Source organism: Lactuca sativa, chromosome 6 (assembly GCF_002870075.4).
Source record: "Lactuca sativa cultivar Salinas chromosome 6, Lsat_Salinas_v11, whole genome shotgun sequence".
Taxonomy (NCBI): domain Eukaryota; kingdom Viridiplantae; phylum Streptophyta; class Magnoliopsida; order Asterales; family Asteraceae; genus Lactuca; species Lactuca sativa.
In genome coordinates, this window is record NC_056628.2 from 191,489,999 (window position 1) to 191,510,377 (window position 20,379).

Genomic DNA, 20,379 nt, shown 5'->3' on the forward strand with positions numbered 1-20,379 from the left:
ATATAGTATAAGGTGTAATTTTAACTTTTCTAAAATACTAGGTTTAAGTTTAAAATTTTGAAATATAAACCAAATTTTGATTTGATCTTTATCTTTTAATTAAATAATTAATTTATTTATTTAAATAAATATGGATTAAACAATTAATTACAATTAAACAATTAATAAAATAATTCAATTAATCCTAATCCTGAGCTTTCTAGTTTTTCGAAAATAAGCTAGAGTTTATCATGTTTTAATTATTCAGATTTTAAGGCTTTTTAAAATAACAAATAAGGAAACAAGGAAAACCCTAAAAGGGATCCTTAATTTTCAAAAATTAGGCAAAAGGGGCTAGGGTTTCTAAAACCCTTGCAAATTTCGAAAATATAGGGTGGAGGCTAGGGTTTCAAGAACCCTAAGGATTTTCGAAAATTGCCTCCTTAGGGTTTAGTTTCTATAAACCCTAAGTTCACATGCACTCTAAATGATCTATGTTCTCACTATGATTTGGAAACAACTACTGAATATCAAGACCCTACAAGTACATTGCTATTTTCGAAATTACTAAAGGGTTATTAGAAAATACATACCTTAGTTTATTATAGAAAATAAACTAGTAATCCTTCCTTATTGGTCTTTAGAAAGAAAGCACCAGAAGTCTCGTGTCTCAAATGGCTCACACCCAAACCCTAGTAAGTCGGAGGCTTAAGAGGAGGGAGGGTGAGGAAGGAAATTTTTGAATTCTCTCTTTGGAATGAATTGATTTCAAAACTCATAACCCAATGGGGTTTATATAGGTGATAGGGAGGCTAAGGATAAGGCATGTTCCTTTTAGATAACCCTAACCCTTTTGCTTTCCCCCCTAAGGCATCCAAGTTTCCTTAAATCCCAAGAAAAGATCTAGAAAGCCTATGGAACTCCTCTAGAACCGTCCCCTCTATGGGAGGTTCTACAATTGGCTAATGTTCAACTTTTGAATATTGTCACCTTTAGTCCTCCCACTTTTAGTTAATCCAGTTAATCCCAAAATTAATTTCAATTAATTTCTGATCAATTTTTATTAAACAATACTACTTCTAATTAATATATTAATAAATCATTTATTTTGATTTCTAATTAATTTATTAACCATATAATAAATTAATAAATCAGTCTCTTTCTCTAAAAAGCATTCCAGTCAATTACTAGGTTTGAGGACAACCCAAATGACTGTACTAATAAATCAAGATTATACTAATTTAGTTATTAGCTTAGACACCTAATCCAATAGAAACAACCTCTTGGCTATGTTCATCCAACCCTTCCTCATCATGTTTCTCTCTTTACCTATCACTGTGGCAGTGATCATATCTTTCTTTTTCTCTATGTTGATGATATTGTTCTCATTACTTCATCTTCCTCTCTAATCACTTGTATCATCTCTTATCTCTCTTTAGAATTTCCCATGTCTGATCTTGGCCCTCCATCCTTTTTTCTTGGTGTTGCTACCTCTCGGACCACCTAAGGTTTCTTTCTGTATCAAACCTCCTTCATTAAGGAAATTCTTACTAGTGCTGATATGAACTCGTGCAATATCTACAACACTCCCTCTGATATGAAATCTAAACTTTCTCCGGATGGTACTCCTATCTCTAATCCCATTCTTTATCATATTCTTGTTGGTGCTTTGCAATATCTCAAATTTTACTCGTCCTGATATTGTGTATGGTGTCCAGCAGATCTGTCTGTTTATGCATGATCCTCTTGAACCTCACGTTCTTGCTCTCAAACGTATCCTTTGTTATCTTCAAGGTACGTTGTCTCATGGTCTGTTCACTAGACCATCCTCTATCAATCACTTTGTCTCCTATACTAATGCTGATTGGGTTGGATGTCCTCACACTCGTCGGGCCACCTCTGGTGTTTTTTGTCTATCTTGGTCACAATCTCGTCTATTGGTCCTCCAAATGTCAACATGTCGTTTCTCGATCCTCAGTTGAGTTTGAGTATCGTGGGGTGGCTAATGTTGTTGTTGAAGCTTCTTAGCTTTGCAAACTTCTTCTCGAGTTATCTTGTCCATAATCTAAAGCTACGGTTGTGTTCTGTGATAATGTGAGTGCCATGTATTTATCTTCTAACCCTATACAGCATCAACATACCAAGCATGTGGAAATAGATTTATATTTTGTTAGGGAACGTGTTGCTATTGGACGTGTGTGTGTCTTATATGTACCATCAGCTCACTAGTTTGCAGATATTTTTACTAAGGGTCTTACTATTCAGTTATTCCTAGATTTTCGAGACATTTTGAACATTTGTAAACCCCATGTTCAAATTAAGGGAGTATGTTAGTTTATACAAGTTTACATTCGTTTTTACTCTTACGTATAGTGTAAGGACCCCCTTGTAATATTGTTATATATATTATCTGCAATACACTCCCCTAAGTGTGTTAGTTTATACAAGTTTACATACGTTTTTACTCTTATGTATAGTGTAAGGACCCCCTTGTAATATTGTTATATATATTATCTGCAATACACTCCCCTGATCAAGAGGGCTTTTCCATAATTAGCAACTTTCTTTAATTGAGGAATTATATTAAAGATGCTAGCAAGTACGTAAAACATAGAAACACATGAAATTACATTTTTGGACAGCTTAGGTTGGATTTTGCGGAGACTACCAAACTCCAAAAGAAGATTTGATTTCCAAACAGAATGAAATGTAGTTGCTTTTTTTTAACGACTATCTCACACTCTAAATCATACTCCTAATTACATATTTGTCCGCCACATAACTTGAACCCTCGCCACTTAATAAGGGACACCTTAAGAACACATTTGATACGGCTAATTAAGACCAAAGGCCCTTTGGAATAAGCCTATAATAAACCGGAAACTTATACGCCTTAAAGTGTGCAGTTTTCAAACTTGATTCTTTTAAACTTCCACAAAAATCAGCTATATACGACGGTTGTAAAATCGAATTTCTTTACCCATTTCAACCGCACCATAAAGCTAGCCTTGTAGTGACTAGTCGGTTTTTTCATTTTTTTAAGAAGAGATAGAACTATCAACATTAAATGTCTTTGTTATCCTTTTTATTTGTTGCATACCCTAGCTTAATTGTCATCCAAATTAACAAATTAGATTATAATTAGCAAGAGAGGTTTGTTATGGTAAATGAAAAGGAAATATCATTGTGTAGGAATGAAGAATATCATAATTAATATAAAGTGATAACAATCCTAACATACATGACTACCTCAAAGGAGGACCACTCCATTGATTGAGGTATATACACACACATGACATCACATCACATACATATACAAGCCTAGTAATTAAACCAAACCATCTTATATACCAATATATAGACACCCGTTTCTAGCTACTTGATGGATACTATATTTGAATCGGGTTCGATTTCAACTTGAGGTGATTGCTCCCCAGATTCAGATGGGCTTCCTGGCTTAACAATCTCCACATCTTCAAGACTTTCCCCAGATGGACTATCCGGTTTAACAATCTCCAAGTCTTTCAAACTCTCATCGCTACCCTTTTTTGGCTTCTCAGGAGGCGGCTCTTCTTTCTCCTCCATCATTTCAGCACATAATTCAACCTGATTATATGCTGAAGGCAGCTTCTCCACAATCTCATCAAGCTTTCCTGACCGTTGATCATCACGATCCATCTCAATAAGAACCTACATTAAAACACAACACATCAACATCAACCATGCATGCATGCAAGCAAGAAAGAGAGTGATGTAACCATGCATTGCATGCATATTAATTGAATTGGTTACTTGTGCAGCTCGGTTTCTAAAAAGTGGTAGAAACCGATTCTTGCAGAATACGTTGAAAAGAGCGGTGCCAATGATCAATGGGATGGTGGAGGTGGAAGCACTGCTCGACTTTTTCATTCCAAACAATATTCCAGCGACTACTTGTGTCAGTATCAAAGAAAAGATCGTCGCATTATGTGCTAGAGGCCAATAACTTCCATCTGTTTGGTATTTCACATAATAAACATTCATGATCTGCATTCAATCAATCAAAACATCATTAACTAATTGTTACATAAAGTATAAAATAATACTACGTAGAAGAAGATGTAACAAAAGATTTACCTGATTTCGGTATACAAGAAAAGCAAAGAAAAAGTAGACGAGCAAGAAAGGAAGTATCAAAGGTGCCAAAATGCAGAAGGTGAAGCCAAGGAGTCCAAACAGAAGGACTCTTGTAACCTCTGTGTGGTATGAAAAAGTGATTGGACGTACAAAATCATCGTCCCTCATCAGAACGCATTTAAACAGCCAGTTCCCGACAAGTGGGACCGGCTGCAATAGTTCAAACGACAGACCTGACCAACCTGATGTCATCACATATGTCATAAAGAATGACGCCTGTATGTATCATTTTCACAAGAAACAAAATCATCAAAATATGTATTAACAAATTAATATTTTTTATAAACTAAATATTATTATATATATACGTACCTGTCGAGGTATCAATTCTGCAAGTAGGGTTGCCAAGTCTTTAGGGCTAGTAACTGTAAGCTTACCCATTCTCTCAATCCAAGAACCCGAGAGAATATTCGAAAAATAAACATTCCAAAACATAAAGATTAAAATTTTGGCACATGCACTTCGTTTTCTTGTGCTACGAGAGACAGCTCCTTCCAGTGTAGAAAACAGCATCATCAATGGTGGAACAATGGTGAGGAAGACAGTGAGGACCAAACTTGGTAGATACCCAGTAATTAGGTTAATAACACTCCTGTCTCTTACTCTTCTTAGAAATGGAAATGCAGCCTGGAGACGTTGGATCTTCATCAGACCTTGAACGAATGTTGTAGGTAAAAGAAACAAGACGCTGAACACAATTGATGCTATAAACACTGATATTTTACGTATCCATAGCAAGTTATAAGGTACGCAAAGATTTTGCCAGAAAACATCACGTGGTTCTGGAGCTAATTGGGTCACCCATAACATCGGGTCTGCTGATTGGATCGTGTGTGACACCACTAATGCATCATATCGACTCTTGAAGAACACCAATGCCGCTTCACATTCCTTCATTCAGATAATCGAAAAAAAAAAACCATTCAGATATAAAAAGATTCACGTATACTGGTACTTTATAATATAACATTTGCATGAGATATGATTCAGACCTTTTCTCTAAGCCCATCGTCAACCTTTTGACCTGTGCATTTGTGCTCATGGCCAACCACTTTAAAAGAGTTTGATCTTGCTCCACAAAGCCCACATCGATCAGGATTTGCATTTGGTTCGCAGCATTGTTTAACTGGAACAGTTGTCATCACGTTATATACCATCTCTGCATCCTCCTGAAAGTGACAAAACATATAAAGTGTATGAAATTCTGTCGCTAGTTTGTTGCTAAAAAGTAGTAAAAATCTTTACCATAAGTTGTTGAACAGCACCAAATCGATAGACAACTTGGTGGGAAATGTAACTTGATTGATAATAATTGCTGAAGAATTTCCCAACAGATTCATTATATGATTCTACTGGAGACCATGGAACACCACGAACAAGAACAGTGAAGTTACTTGGCCTTGTTGGAAACCTATTTACTTGATCCAATCTCATTCTCGCCACATTTTTAAACTCCTATGTATATAGCGCTTCATGTTACAAAACTATTATTCTATTTCTACCAAAATAAAAACTTAAAAAAGGTATCGAATCAATCCTTACAAAGTATAGAAGTGTGCAAGCACAAGCAGATACAACGTACAAAGTGAAGCAATGAGCCCACAGCCTGAGAACATGCATAAATAGTTTATAAAAATTTGAGATTTTCAATTTTTTTTTTAGTCCAAAAGTTTACGCATGCATGCATGCATGAATATTTACCATCTTGAACCTTCCCTGACATTCCCAATAGTCAATAAGTCCATTGCTGTCGCATCTTCAAGCCTTACCATTCCTTGCCCAAAATAGTTCAATGGAAGCACAAGAAATGTGCAAAGAATGGTAGCAATGGCAAAAATACGAATACTACAAACATAAATGTAAATGTTAAGTGAAAAAAAACGTATATATATAAGAATATTTAATTATGATGGAAGATATAGGTACCTAAAAACAACGATTCTAAGAAAAACGACTGCATCTATACCCCCACAAGCAAAGATGTCTTCTTCGGATGCATCCCAAGCTTTTTTAATCCAACTTGCGGAAGGTGTAAATCTTTCAAAACAAATATTGTCGCTTCTTGTTCGACCAGTAGCAATCCTTTGACCAAAGTAAACGTTGACATTAAGTGGTTGTTTTCTCAATATGGAATATAGTGAGAACATCCCCACTGAAATCCCTATGTTCATACCAGCCGAAGTCAATAAAGCTGGTATGTCCATCTTTCACTCCTACTATCTCCAACCTAATTGCATTAATTAATTACAAATCTGCCACCACATCTAATGGAATAAACCTAATAACAAAACCCATGCATTAACCCCTAACCACACACACACACACTTTTTACAAAAACAACCTCACGCCTCACGCCTGCCTGCAACATCAACAACATAATAGTATTCGTTATTAATTAATGTTACTATATAGTACGTAATATCCAAAATTCAAAAACATACCCATTTACAATATGCATGATAAGTTTACGATAAATGAATGATATTGCATAATGAATCGTGAAGGAAATAAGAAAGTAACCAAGAAAATCAATGGATCTTGTAACAAATTTAACACCAACAAATTCCTTTTGTGAAAAAAGTTGAATGTGGCTATCAAATTTCTTCCTCCCTTGATAATAACATAGCAGTTTTCAAATGCATTCTATAGAAAATGGGTTACAAGAGTCGATTAGATTAAATTTGTTATATACCCACGCAATTCAAACTTGTTCACCAACATAACATAAGATTTTACAGAATCAAATGGGATATACAAAAATTGAAAATGAAAATTATACCTGTTAGGAAGGAAGTTATCGAACAGGAACAGAGATAACAGTTGCAGTGCGAAGATGAAGATGAAGATGAAGATGTTATCGCAATTGCAATTGCATTTAAGCTTTGTTGGCGTAGCTTTAACTTGAAATTGGAAAAAAGAAACAAAATTGGGGATTAGTAATTGAGAAGAAACCCAGAATAATAATCAATTTTGTTGGGCAAAACAAGAATAAAGGAGAGAAATTGAAAGGAATTAAAGGAAGATGACATACAGAAATGGTTTGAAGGAAAGGGGGGATTAGGACGAATCTTTTTTTCTTTTTGTTGTCGTTGATTCAATAGCGAAACCCCCCAAAAGATGAGGCTCAGAAATTTTCGGAGGATAATGATCAGGCAAGGCACGAAGGTAAGTGATTTGAATCAAAGCAAGAAAATAGCCGGGAACCGTAATGTATTATTTTTGAGTGTTATTTGGGTGGCAATCTATAAACCAGGAATTGCCACGTGTTGACATCGGAATTGAAGAAGGCGAAATAAACTTCGTCTCCTGCAAATAGGGGGGGAATCGGTGTCGATGAGCCCAAGTTTCATGATGGCCCATAAGGCCCAACATGGGCCTGTTGTAAAATGCACTAAATATCATTCATGGATGGTAATAAATTCTTTTGTTGGACCAATTTAACTAATATGTTTAAAATATATGAATGTTTAGTGATTGATCCGATTACTGATTAACTACATATTTCAACATCATTACTATATATTTGCCTACATATATAGTAATCATTGATAGTATCGTGTTTATTACTTGTGAATTGGCTAACATTGTTTGGATAATGGTGTTCAAATCATTTAACAGATGCATAGTTGGATTTCTAAGTAGGATATATATCAAGTTAGTGTATTCATAACGTTATGGTCGGTTTGAATATTCTTGAACGATTTGGTTTTTGTGATAGTTTTCCCCGGTGAGATGATATTTGATAGTATTGTGGATGCCTCGTTCAATTGGTTTGTACATTGGAACCCTAAAGTTTTTGCCAAGTGGGTTGAGTGGATTAAATGCAATTTTGTGAAGTTGTTTCTTTCTAGCTTTTTGCTAGTTTTCTTAATAAAATTAAGTTGTTCTAAAAAATAATATCAAAAATACATGTTCAATAATTGAATTAGATCTATAGAAAGGAAGTTTAATATGTTTGTTAAATTGACATGACACAAAACATTCAATTGAGATTTATTAGACCGGAGGATGTGGGGTGCGGTTTCAACTGATGTGGCACTGGAACACCGCCCCCTCCCTGCGGTTTCAAAGTGCAGTTTGGAGAGTGTGGCAAGAATTGGGAGCGCTCCCTTTCTCTCTCTCTCTCTCTCTTCCTTTATCTCTTTATCTCTCTTCTTTCTCTCTCTCTCTTCCACTGCTATCCACCCTTTGGGTGTTGTAAAAAAGTGTGGCAAAAGGAGGGAGTGTGGCACCACTCCCTCTAGCCTTACAAGAAATTGAATTGTTAGAAATTAAAGACTCAAAAACTTTGTTGTCGGGGTGACCGAGACAAGACAAGACATTGTTGTCAAACGAAAGGATTTTTGGAGACATAAACTTGTTGTAGAGTGGATGACACAATAAAGCGGACCATCAATATGACAACAGATCTCTAGTTGTCAAGTCATGTAATCATTGACATTAAAATCATAAGCATGATTTGATCATTTGTTTTGTTGAGAAAATTTGCAAACGGAAATAAGATTTTTAATAGTTGTGTGTGATTACCATTATTAGCATTCAGTTAATCAATTTAATTTTATAATTTATTAAAATCTTAGAGTTCTTGTCTTGATTTGTCTATTTATTTTGTCTTGATTTTTACATTTAATTTCAGAATTTCTTGATTAACATTGTTAGCATTCAATTGATTAAATGTTAATTTCAGACTATCTTTGACAGTTGCAACATGCTCATAGCAAGGTGATAGGCCATTAATCGCGTAGATGACTAGCACTAGGTGAGAAAACAAGGAAGGTAAGTAGAAACTTTGGGAGAGAATGAAGGATTATGGAGAATAATCTCCCTTGAATTCAAATAGGGAGAAACATAAATGGTAAAATCAATTACCTTGAGTAATAAACTAATTGTACAATAGGATTGAATGTGGTACGATATAAATATACTATTAAACAGAGTTCCATAAGCTGTTTGGTTATCTTTAATTATATTATAATACTTTACTAGCTAATTCAATAAAACAAAAATAACAATAACAATACATTAAAGCAAATGCGGAAAGACAAAGACAAAGACATAAGATGTGTTGAAGATAGATTTTGTTTTTTATTCTCTTTCTTTATTTGTCAACCACAAAAATATAATTAGAATCGAATATATTGAGCTGGATTTTAATTACTTGTTTTTTATTTGGATTCCTTGTTAACTCACCAACACCTCATTCTTACGTGTCTTTAGTCTTTTCTATTCTCCTTAAACTTAAAGCCACCCACTAAAAGATTTTATACCGTTATATACACCACAAAAGAGTAATATACTTTCTATTTCTTTATTATTATAGAAAATTGGAATATACAATGCACATATTGGGTAGATTTTTATAATCAAAAAGAGATGTTATAATAAAGATATTTCAATGAAAGTACATTGCTATTCCCGCTCCTAAACATACAAAACTAAACTGTACATATTTTGAGTTTGAACAAAATCGAAAAAAGAAAAAAAAAACAAATATCAAACAAAAGTTAAAAACTTGAAACTCACACTACAATCACTATTTGATTATAGAATACTACCTCTCATTGTGGAGGAGGAGCTCTGTAATATGCAGCCACTGTTGCAGGGAAGAACATTTGTCTAACTCCTTCCGCCTTTATGATCGGAAATATGATTCCAGAGGCACCCTGCAATCAATAGCAACATACTTTCATTTATCTGTTTATTATATTTACAGCATATACTATTTTGAGTAAGAAAGAAATTCAAAGTAGGATGCTATAATTGGAAAGATTTGAAATCACACATACCGAAATCAATCTGGCGCCAATCCACATCCGTTTAAGGGAAGGAAAAGGAAGCAACAAACGGCCAACACCATATACTGCAACTGCAAAGAAGTGTATGACTAGACTCATGGGCCTAGGGTTTAGGCCCGATAGCAAAGCTACAGGCCCATTTGAGAATACACCTCCAAGGCTTAAATAGTCAAAACATGCTTCTCGCATCTCTTGTCTTGCTTTATCAGGTGAAGCACAAAAGACTTTGTATAGTGCCCCTGCTAATGTATTGATGGTGGATGCCACAGGCTACAAGATAGAATACATGATATGTATATGTATCTGTATACGGATATGTATATATGTATATGAGTATATGAGTATATGTATATGTACCTTTCGGAGGGTATAAAAGGACTCGAGATATTTGCATAGAGTATATGAATCATGGAGGTCACGAAGAGGTCTAAGGAGATCTCTCAAGACAACAATATCAGACAATGCCACAGTCATTCCACCACCAGTGAGAGGATGACGCATGTTGAAAGCATCCCCCATTAGCAAAGCACCTGGAGTTGGCTGAGGAGCAGCTGGCATGCTTCTGTTTGGCATTGTCCTTATGTTTCCTTTCTCAACTGCTGCTATGAAACCATCTTTCAACTCCTCAGGGATCTAAATATCCCATTTTCAGAACAATCAGAGTCTACTTAAAGGAAAAAAGAAATGTTTGTAATCATACCTGAGGAGCAACAACATTCTTTAGATACTTTGACAAATCACCATTTGAAATTGAGGGCACTTTTTGACCTGGAACATCGACTAGACAACGGATTTCTGTACTACTAATCCGGTAGAACAAGATAGGTGATGGATCTGCTAAAACTACATGTCCATGGTTTTCATATGGGAGTTGGCAGTTTTCCAAGACTAAACCAACAAAACAAGAAGGCACATCCACCTATAATTACACAAAAGTCAAACTTAATGGTTAGTCTATACTCTACAAGCAACCTGAGAAAGTCAACTCAAGGAAAGAATATGATTGATCACCTGAGGATTGCAAAGAGAGCGCCTCAAATTAGAAAAGCATCCATCACATACAATGGTTAATGGTGCATATGCTTTCATTTCTTTCCCACTTTTAGTCTTGTAAAGAGCACCTTTAATGGTACCTTCTTCTTCAAGAAGAGATACGACTGTTCCTTGCTCCAAACGAATACTATATATTGAGAAGGTGAATGTTTGGTTAACATTGTGGAACAGTTGGTAAAAAGTGAAAAACAAGTCAATGAAAGAAAGAATACGTGGGAAGTGATGAAGCTTTTTCCCGCATTCTCTGTATGAAACGACCATTGTGAAAGCTTCTGCCAGCAACATCTGCGTGAAACTTCTCCAATGGATAAGAGAGTCGAGTGTTCTTCCCATCCTTGAAAAGAGCATATCCAAACACCCTTTGAGCATCAATATTTTCCACACAATCTGTAGTAACAGAGAAAATAAGATCGTCACACAATATTCAGCAAACATAGGTTGATGTGAAAGATTGGTTATAGCTCTAGCATCTAGTCTAGTTGTTGTTGATAACAGTACCTTCTAGTCCCAATTCCATCAGTTTGAGATAACCACCTGGTTGTAGCAGCTCACCAACAATTCGATCAGGCTCTGTTAGGTCTCTTTCAATCACATGTACACGGCGTCCATCCTACATTAAATTGTGTGTGAGGTGGTAATAATCATCTTACTAGCACTAAGTGAAAACAACTATGAAGCATAAATTTGTTAAAAAGCCCCAAAGATGGAAGCATGATAATCCGAAGGAATGACTTTAGGGTGCAGGATATTAGCTCAGTTATCTACGAGTATTATTTTCTCTTTTGTTTTTCGTGACAATGGTGATTACTCCGCTCTGTTTATCTAAAATCTAAAGCTTACTTTCATATGGAGAATATAATTGCACGTATATGTGTTCATTTACAGTCTTATGCTAATTACAGCGCCTTTACTTTTTGGACGTTCATTCAGATGGAAACTCGATTCAATTCGAAATGCAAACTTATCGTTGGAAAAACAAAAGGAAATAGTTTCAGGTTTTACGATCGCAACGTTAACTCCACTGATTGACTAATTATGAGACGAGACTGATTTATATTTTCAGCTTGTTTTACAAGTATAAAACAAATTTCTGCAGACAATAACAAGAGAATCTGATATCGACGTTGACAGCAGTCGAAGAGAAGAGAAGTAAAGTCTGAAGTTGTACCTTGGCGAGAGTAAGAGCGAGAGCAGCACCAGCAACACCGGCGCCGACGATAATAACATCGGTCTCGTCTCCAGATCTGCATTCTGTGGAGATAGAGGTTGATTTTGTTGTGATCGATGCAGATTTGTGTGGACGTCCATTTTTTATAAGATAAGAAACGTAGAAGAGTATAACTCCGACAAAGGAAACGAAAACAGAAGCAAGCATTAAGCGATCCGCCATTTTTCCGGACAATGCCACCACCGCAGACGGCACCGTTAGCCCTTCTTTCTCTCTCTCTTGCTTTTTAGCCTGGCTGGAAATAGGCAAATATTGAGGATAGTAAACTCAAATAAGCAAAATTTGAAAGTACAAGGCCCCACCCACGTACTTCTCTCTTTGTTTGTTTTGTTTTATTCATTTGAATTAGAGTAATTACAAATTTAGTCCTTATACTTTACGAAATATCACAAGTTCAATCTAAATTTTTAGATCAACGAATGTCATCCTTACCCTTGAAGTTTCTGTTTCGTGCAGATATAGTCCCTGAACAATAAAAAATGACTTTAAATTCTGTACTAAATTTGTGATTTTCAGTAAATACAGGAATTATATCCGCACTTAAAGACCATATTGGGATGAATTCAAATATTAGACTGAAATTGTAAATTTGAGTAAAGTAAAGGGAGAAAATCTGTAATTTTCTCTTTAAATGAAATAGGAGGAAACTTATTATAATCTTGCCAGCAAATACTAGGCCCTACCCGATGCGAAAAACAAAAAAAGAAACGGCACTTAGCCTCCAGATGTCTCTAGGCCCAATATAATATGTCCAACAACATGACAAATGGCCCATTGCTGAATATTTATATCGTTTTCGTAATATGTTTAAGATTTATACTCTATTTATTATGCAATTAAAATTGAGATCAAGTATAATAGTGTTACAATATATATATTTAAGAAGGATTTATTCGACAAGCATATGGTGTGGTTGGTGACCTTGGTGGTAGGTTAAAAAGAAGGATGGCATGAGGAAGGTTATGGGGACAAGAATCTCATTGATGATAGAAGTTTTGAAATAAAATGAGTTCTAGATGTTTACTAATAAAATTATCATGTGTGAACTTTAGAAAGTTTGAGGTTGATCATAAGAAATATTATGGTTTAGCCATAAAGTACTTCATCTAAAATCGGATTATGTGTATGTCTTTTTTACCCATGACAATTAGGGTTGTGCATGGGTCGGTTTTGGTCGGTTTTGGACCCAAACCCAACCCAACCTATAAATGGTCGGTTTATAGTTTTCAGAACCCAATAGGATCGGTTTCTGATCGGTTCGGTTTCTTGGGTTCTGATGTCCGTTTGGGCGGTTTTTCGGTTTCTTGGGTTCAACCCAGACACTGACGGGCTCTGGATTTAAACCCATGGGTTTTAGGTTCAAACGCATTTTCCAAAAATAAAGCAAGAAGTTAAATACTTCAAAAAACACCAAATTGAAGTTAAATACTTTAAGAAACATTAATCTTATAACCAAATAGTCTACTATAAGTTACAACCAATGCCCCCAAATAGTCTATTACAACAAAAACACAAGCAAGTATAGGTCGGTTGTTTGGGTTGGATGGACCGGTTTCTTGGGGCGGTTTGTCGGTTTTAAGTATAGGTCGGTTTCTTGGGTTTGATGGGTCGGTTTCTAGGTAAAAACCGATACCGAACCCGACTTTTCAGTTTCTAGAAAATTCAAACTCTAACCGTCGGTTTTGCTTCGGTTTTGGTTTTTTTGGTTTCGGTTTCGTCGGCTTTAGTCAGTTTTTCGGTTTCTTGGTTTGGGTTTGCTCACCCCTATTGACAATCTTGATAAGGGCCTTTCAAGTGAATATACTCATGTTATTTTTGTATTTCTTGTGTTAAATAGGGGACATGTTTATGTGAGTGTTATTTGTGTGCTTCTTATGTCAAATAAGGGACATGTCTACATGAGGTACAACTCAATATAACAAATGAATTGTGAAGTTTGAAAAAAGTTACAAGAAAATGTACAGATATGTATGCTTAATCTTCAAGTGTATATATATATATATATATATATATATATATATATATATATATATATAAAGCACACATGTTATTTAAAAGTGTCTTCATAAAATAAACTCAAAGTGTAAAATAAGTTTGAAAGTATATGATGCATCCAAATATAGTAAATTGTGTAACAAAAGATGTACTTTGGTCACTAATACTCCCAACCAAATTAGGATGTTATTATCGGTCTGAAACATATAAAATGACAAACTTTAGGGACCAAGCAACTTAGTTGTGAATTCACCGAGCCGACACAAAGCCACACTTATCAAGGGAATCATTATTTTATGACTTGCGACACAGTTTCGTGAAATTATGAGTATGTCGTATAAAGTGTCATTCAAGATAGCCATGTTGTAATGAAATTACATTTAATTGGTATTTGGTAAATCTTTGTGGATGTTAAAGGTCCACATAAATAACCTACTTGTTTGAAATCTCATACTAAAATAATATTTTGCAATATTTGAACATGAATTTAAAAAATATGGTTAGATTCCTATATAAAATAACTGGTTAATATATTAACTAACACGATTATGTCATGATCTTAAGTTGTGTCGAATGTATGATAATTTGTTAATTTCGTTATATGAAACATGTTAATATATTGATTAATTTAAAGATTGGAATATGTAAACACGATTGTTTTAATCAAAATAACTCTTTGATTATATGAGAAACTCTCTCAAAACTCACGATATTACAATGTTTTCCAATTATCCCAACTCGACCTAAAACAATGTATATATACTCCTAACTACCGACTTGTAATTAGATTATAATTAGGAAACTAGAAACCTACTTGTTTATGATTTCCTAAAAACTAGGTTGCTATTACTTGGTCTGCAAGTCCTACTCGACTTAGGATTCCAACAATCACCCCCGAATCTCTAAGTCCTTCTAGAGAATTCTTCAACCTGATCCGTATTTAAAAAACGGATTCGTCGTTGTCATCACGTTCCGAAAAATCACCTTCTTTTAATTTTTTGAGTCGTTCCGGACATTTAGAAGCAAAATGACTCACACCGAAAACAAATCACCTTAGATCGATCTTTTTCCTTATTTTTCCGATTTTTATCGCAACAACAATTACATTTTTTGCAATTGTTGGAATTAGATTGAGATAAATCAGAATTGGATTGTTTATTGGGCCAATTACTTTGAGAAATCCCATTATTCCTTTTGGGCCCGCCTGATCCTCCTGACCCAGATAACCCACTAGATCCGGATCCACTTGACCCGCCAGTCCCATTAGACCTATTCACTTCACTCGTTCCTTTCCACTTTCCATTTTCCTTCGTTCCCGATGAGATACCTCCACCATCCGACGAGCCTCCTACTTCAGACGTCGATTTCACAAATAGCACCTTCGACTTATCTGCCTCGCTAATATCTTCTTCCTTTATTCTTTCTTCGTATGCCTTTAATCGAACGACTACATCTTCGAATCCGACTGATTTCAGATCGAGCACCTGTTCCAAAGAGGAGACAATGTGTATAAACTTCGAACGAGGCAAGGTTTTGAGGAACTTCTTCACTAATTTCGATTCATCAATAACCTCTCCTAAAGCTGCTGATTTCGAGGCTATACCGGACAACTTTCCAACATATGCGTCGATGGTTTCCGACTCCATCATCTTTAGCCGATCGAATTCGGCGTTTAGGGTTTGCAATCGGGCCTCTTTCACCCTATCATCTTCTACATAACGAGCCTTGATCGATTCCCATAGAACCTTTGAAGAATCGACATCACCAATTTGCATTGTCAAGCTTTCTGGAATTGCCTGATAAAGCAACCCCATAGCAAGGTAATCTTTCTCCTCGTTTTTCTCTGTTCCTGGATCGATCACTGTCCAAGCCTTGTGAATCTTTAATACCACTTTCATTCTCATTGACCATACAGTGTAATTCGTTGAGTTCAGCATAGGACACGCTACAGTGGTTGACCCAATTTCCTTCACTCTCACCGGAGAGGGCCCTGCACCATCTTCTCCATCCGACATGTTGACCTGGTAACAAACTTGTTTTCACAGCCTTCGGTTCCTTGGCTCTGATACCAATTAACAGATTGGAATATGTAAACATGATTGTTTTAATCAAAATAACTCTTTGATTATATGAGAAACTCTCTCAAAACTCACGATATTACAATGTTTTCCAATGATCCTAACTCGACCTAAAACAATGTATATATACTCCTAACTACCGACTTGTAATTAGATTACAATTAGGAAACTAGAAACCTACTTGTTTATGATTTCCTAAAAAACTAGGTTGCTATTACTTGGTCTCCAAGTCTACTCGACTTAGGATTCCAACATAATTATTCATTTGTAATTAACAAAAATGGACTATTTTGGCATAAAATGGTAAGATGCGGTAAGAAAAATTGCCATATAGGATTCAATCAAGAGGTTGTTGTATAGGTGATTTTTTAAGATGTTTATGATAATTTTTCAAGATCCTGTCAAAAACAGTTATAACTTATATATAGTCGTTAATAACTTCTAATTTTTTTTGTCAAACTTGTCAAATAGAAATAGGTTTCATTTTGTTGGATACATATTGATTTTAAACAATTCTTATACTTAGTATTTCCATTTTCTTTCTCTACCAAAATTGAAAGTGTTATTGACTAATTATCTTAAGATTAATCTTGGTGTGTCTTGATAAGAGAAAATGTTAATCAATAAGTAAATATACACTAACAATCGAAGGTAATTTTTGAAGTCATATCCTTATGGGTGTCTTATTTATCACAGTTTCTACCTATCGCGTTGCATAGTATTATCGGTGATTTCAAAATGTCTTATTGTCTTCTACGTGTACTTCATAGACACGAGCAGAGTGGTTCATTCGCTTTTGGGATCTCCTCTTCATTACCAAAGGAGTCTGTTGTTGGTTTTGCTATTTCTCCCCCTTGTTTCAAAACGTCTGGAGGCACCGAAACACCCTCGAGTATGTTCAGCATAGCCACTGCAAGACGAAGCTTTTCAGCAAGGTACCTGCGATTAGTCAGGGGAAGCATGGGATCATGTGCCTCAATCAGATTAAAGAGAAGAGCGTTAACATCCGACACGCAACTTTTCATGAAAGCACGTTCGGACTTAAGCTCGACGATCTCATTGTTTGCAGAAGTAAGCTTCGTGGACAACACCCTGACCCTTGTAGTTTTTAATGCAGGCTCATCCATGATTATGCTCTCAACTGTCAGATCCTCTTGTAGTTTCGTAATTTAAGAGGCGATGGAGGTCTGGAAGGTTGAGTGATCTTTTTGGAGATGAGTACAAACCTGATGAAGAGCATCTTTCTTGGTGCAAAGAGTGGTTGTGACATTCGCATAACTTTATTCGCATTCGAGACATCGAATTCAGCGCCAGACCTGAGATCAATCATGAAGGCTTGAGCATCTGCGATTAGTTTATCGACTTTTTTCGGTCGCCTCCTTGCAAGATTGAGCAAAGTCCTCCACTCCTTGCAAGTTGTTATAGTATAAGAAAGTGTCGTTAGTGACCGTGAAAAAAACTCTTTTTGCTATAAAATAAGTAAGTGACATTACATATGAATAAAAAACATTAAAACACAATAAAATAAAAATAATATCAATTGATTAACATATACTATAATCCATATAAATTAATTAAAACACCACTCAAAACATTGTTCTTTTACTTAAATGTCAAAATAATACTAAATTATTGTTGTTGAAATCCCATAATTGAATGTTGTTATTTCCATGTAATGGTCAATCATATAAAACTTCTTTGTAAACAACATTTTGTATCATGATGTTAGCATATTTGTCGTTGTCATTATAAGAGTGAATTCATGCAGGTCAAGTTATGTGAGATGTTGTCACGTAAAGTTACCCATGTAAAAAAATAATCAAAATAAAATCTTCATTAAATACCAAAATTATATAGTTCTCATTTTTTTTAGGTTATATTTTTTTGAAAATATAATTTTGACTCCCGCCCTATACAAAAGAGAATTTCCTTTCTGGTTTACACAAAAGATCCACCGCATGCATGAAAATTGTAAATAGACAAATCCATCCAAATAAACAAAATGAATAAAAAAAAGAATTAAAATACAATATAATAAAAAGCAAAGCAAACGATTAACACAAAATTAAATGAAATTAAGTTAAAAACAGAAAAACCAAAATCTAATGTTTAATTACTTTAAAGTCAGTTAGAAATATCATCATCATCATTAGACTCCCCTCACAATTGTGGAAGCTGACGTTTATTTGGTGCTAATGAGGATCCAATAGACGGTTTTGCCGAAGAATCAACTTCAATAGCAGTAGAATTCGCCTAATTGAATAAATACAAACACGACTATAAGAATCATGATTTATGAGAAATAGACATAATATAAAAGAAAAACTAATAATAACTGTTGAATTAAGAAAAGTTTCATATCATAAGAAAAATAGAATATGTAAACAATAGTATGTAACTTACCCGAATGTATTCACAATCTTGTAAAGTAGAAATAGAGATAGGCGTGTTAGAAATATGATTTTCAATATTACCATGATCAACCTAATTGTAAATATCAATCAAAATAATAATTAAACATTCCAAAAAAACATAATCTAACTTTATAGAAATAACATAAATTAACTCGTATATTGTCACTTCCTTGTTCGTTTTCTGCATCATTGACATCAGATTTACGTTTTTAAATACCATCATTCTCTTTATTATTAGAAGCATCGTATGTATATTAAGAAGTTTAGTACACAAAGTATAACTTTTACATACATATGGCAATATGAAATAATAATTACCATTATTAAGATTGATGATTGTATCAAATCAATACATGGTCCCCTTAACGTTTGGTCTGACAACTCCCACTCATACTCAGTAATTTTAGACAAACATTCATATTCATCATCGACTATATAATAATCTTGACAATTTGTTATAACCACCATACTATCTTCAATGGTGGGAGCAATCTTAAATCCGTTATCAATATACTTAGGGATAATGATTTGAAAGGGTAATGAACTTTTGACTTTTGTCACATTTAGTCACTAAACTTTTTTTCGTTATCTATTTGTCATTGAACTATTGAAACTGTTCACATTTTACCCTTATGACCGGCTGTTGCCGGTCATAAGGGTAAAATGTGAACAGTTTCAATAGTTCAATGGCAAATAGATAATGAAAAAAAGTTTAGTGACTAAATATGAACAAAATCGAAAGTTCGTTTCCCTCTAAAAAGTTCAATGACTAAATGTGAACAAACTTCCTCTTGTATTATGTTTAGCAAATTATTTATTTTTGTTAAATTGTAACAACATTTGTTGATGAAGAAATCTATGAAATAAAAAAAAAAACCCTAAAAATATATTTAAAAAAAAACAAAAACCAAAACCGAAATAAAAAACCAATGGTTTGACATTTTCCAAAATAAAAAATCAAAATTTCCAATCTAATTTTGGTTTTACAAAAAAATGAATCATTCTCACTGATGTGAATTATGACCATTGGTTTGGCATGTGAAATTTGTGACATCCCATGAATATGTAGTTACAACATCGTCTGAACTCGTAATTCATAGTAAGGGGTTAGAGTATCATCGCATGAATACGTAGTTACAACATCGCTTGAACTCGTAATTCATCACCTACAGGTTATGGGTCTGCTGGTGTTTCCACTGGGTTGTCTAGAATAGTCCGTGGTCGCCATCTATACTCTGGTAGATGACTACATCGCCACATTGTTGGTTAAGGTTATGGTATCTCCTTTCATCCTACATTACATATTCTTCATCATCTATTTACCTAATTATCATCACCTATCTCTAATCATTTTATTTTATTACACACCAACTATTTCATCTACCCATGTTTCATCCGCAACATATTTGTAGATATAAAATAAATATACCGTTTAAATCTTTTAAAACATGTATAAAATCGTTCATCCAACATAGACAGCAAGTATTCAAATAATATGCACACATATTACGTAATTTATATAAAATACTTCATATCTATGTGTAAGATGAAAGTAACTATATATACCATAAAAATCTCATAAATACTTCCTAACTTCGAACCCCAAGGTTTACCCTACTAAAGCTTCATATTCTCGGCTCTCTGAACCTAGAAGGGTCCAG

General features: G+C 34.6%; 3 protein-coding genes across 4 annotated transcripts; all 3 read right to left on the minus strand.

Annotated features, from left to right (window-relative positions):
- Positions 1 to 3,174: 3,174 nt before the first annotated feature.
- LOC111879630 (CSC1-like protein RXW8) lies at positions 3,175 to 7,499 on the minus strand. 2 transcript variants are annotated; one of them, XM_042895982.2, is made up of 11 exons: positions 7,187 to 7,499; positions 6,935 to 7,055; positions 6,082 to 6,514; positions 5,857 to 6,000; positions 5,698 to 5,761; positions 5,401 to 5,610; positions 5,148 to 5,324; positions 4,468 to 5,046; positions 4,096 to 4,371; positions 3,772 to 4,005; positions 3,175 to 3,669 (listed from the first exon to the last, which is right to left on the minus strand). In XM_042895982.2, exons 3-11 carry the CDS (start codon positions 6,357 to 6,359, stop codon positions 3,355 to 3,357), a joined length of 2,277 nt encoding a protein of 758 aa, XP_042751916.1. In that variant the 5' UTR covers positions 6,360 to 6,514; positions 6,935 to 7,055; positions 7,187 to 7,499; the 3' UTR covers positions 3,175 to 3,354. The 2 variants fall into 2 exon arrangements, with proteins under 2 accessions (XP_042751916.1, XP_023731860.1); XM_023876092.3 differs by lacking the exon at positions 7,187 to 7,499 and having other exon boundaries at positions 6,935 to 7,146.
- A 2,010-nt stretch (positions 7,500 to 9,509) lies between these two features.
- LOC111879628 (squalene monooxygenase SE1) lies at positions 9,510 to 12,483 on the minus strand. The gene is made up of 8 exons (XM_023876090.3): positions 12,172 to 12,483; positions 11,502 to 11,613; positions 11,216 to 11,390; positions 10,962 to 11,130; positions 10,651 to 10,869; positions 10,308 to 10,583; positions 9,942 to 10,220; positions 9,510 to 9,818 (listed from the first exon to the last, which is right to left on the minus strand). Exons 1-8 carry the CDS (start codon positions 12,391 to 12,393, stop codon positions 9,714 to 9,716), a joined length of 1,557 nt encoding a protein of 518 aa, XP_023731858.1. The 5' UTR covers positions 12,394 to 12,483; the 3' UTR covers positions 9,510 to 9,713.
- Positions 12,484 to 12,643: 160 nt separating this feature from the next.
- LOC111879643 (uncharacterized) lies at positions 12,644 to 16,241 on the minus strand. The gene is made up of 2 exons (XM_023876102.1): positions 15,332 to 16,241; positions 12,644 to 12,696 (listed from the first exon to the last, which is right to left on the minus strand). The coding sequence occupies exons 1-2, from the start codon at positions 16,239 to 16,241 to the stop codon at positions 12,644 to 12,646; spliced, it is 963 nt and encodes a 320-aa protein (XP_023731870.1).
- Positions 16,242 to 20,379: the final 4,138 nt, after the last annotated feature.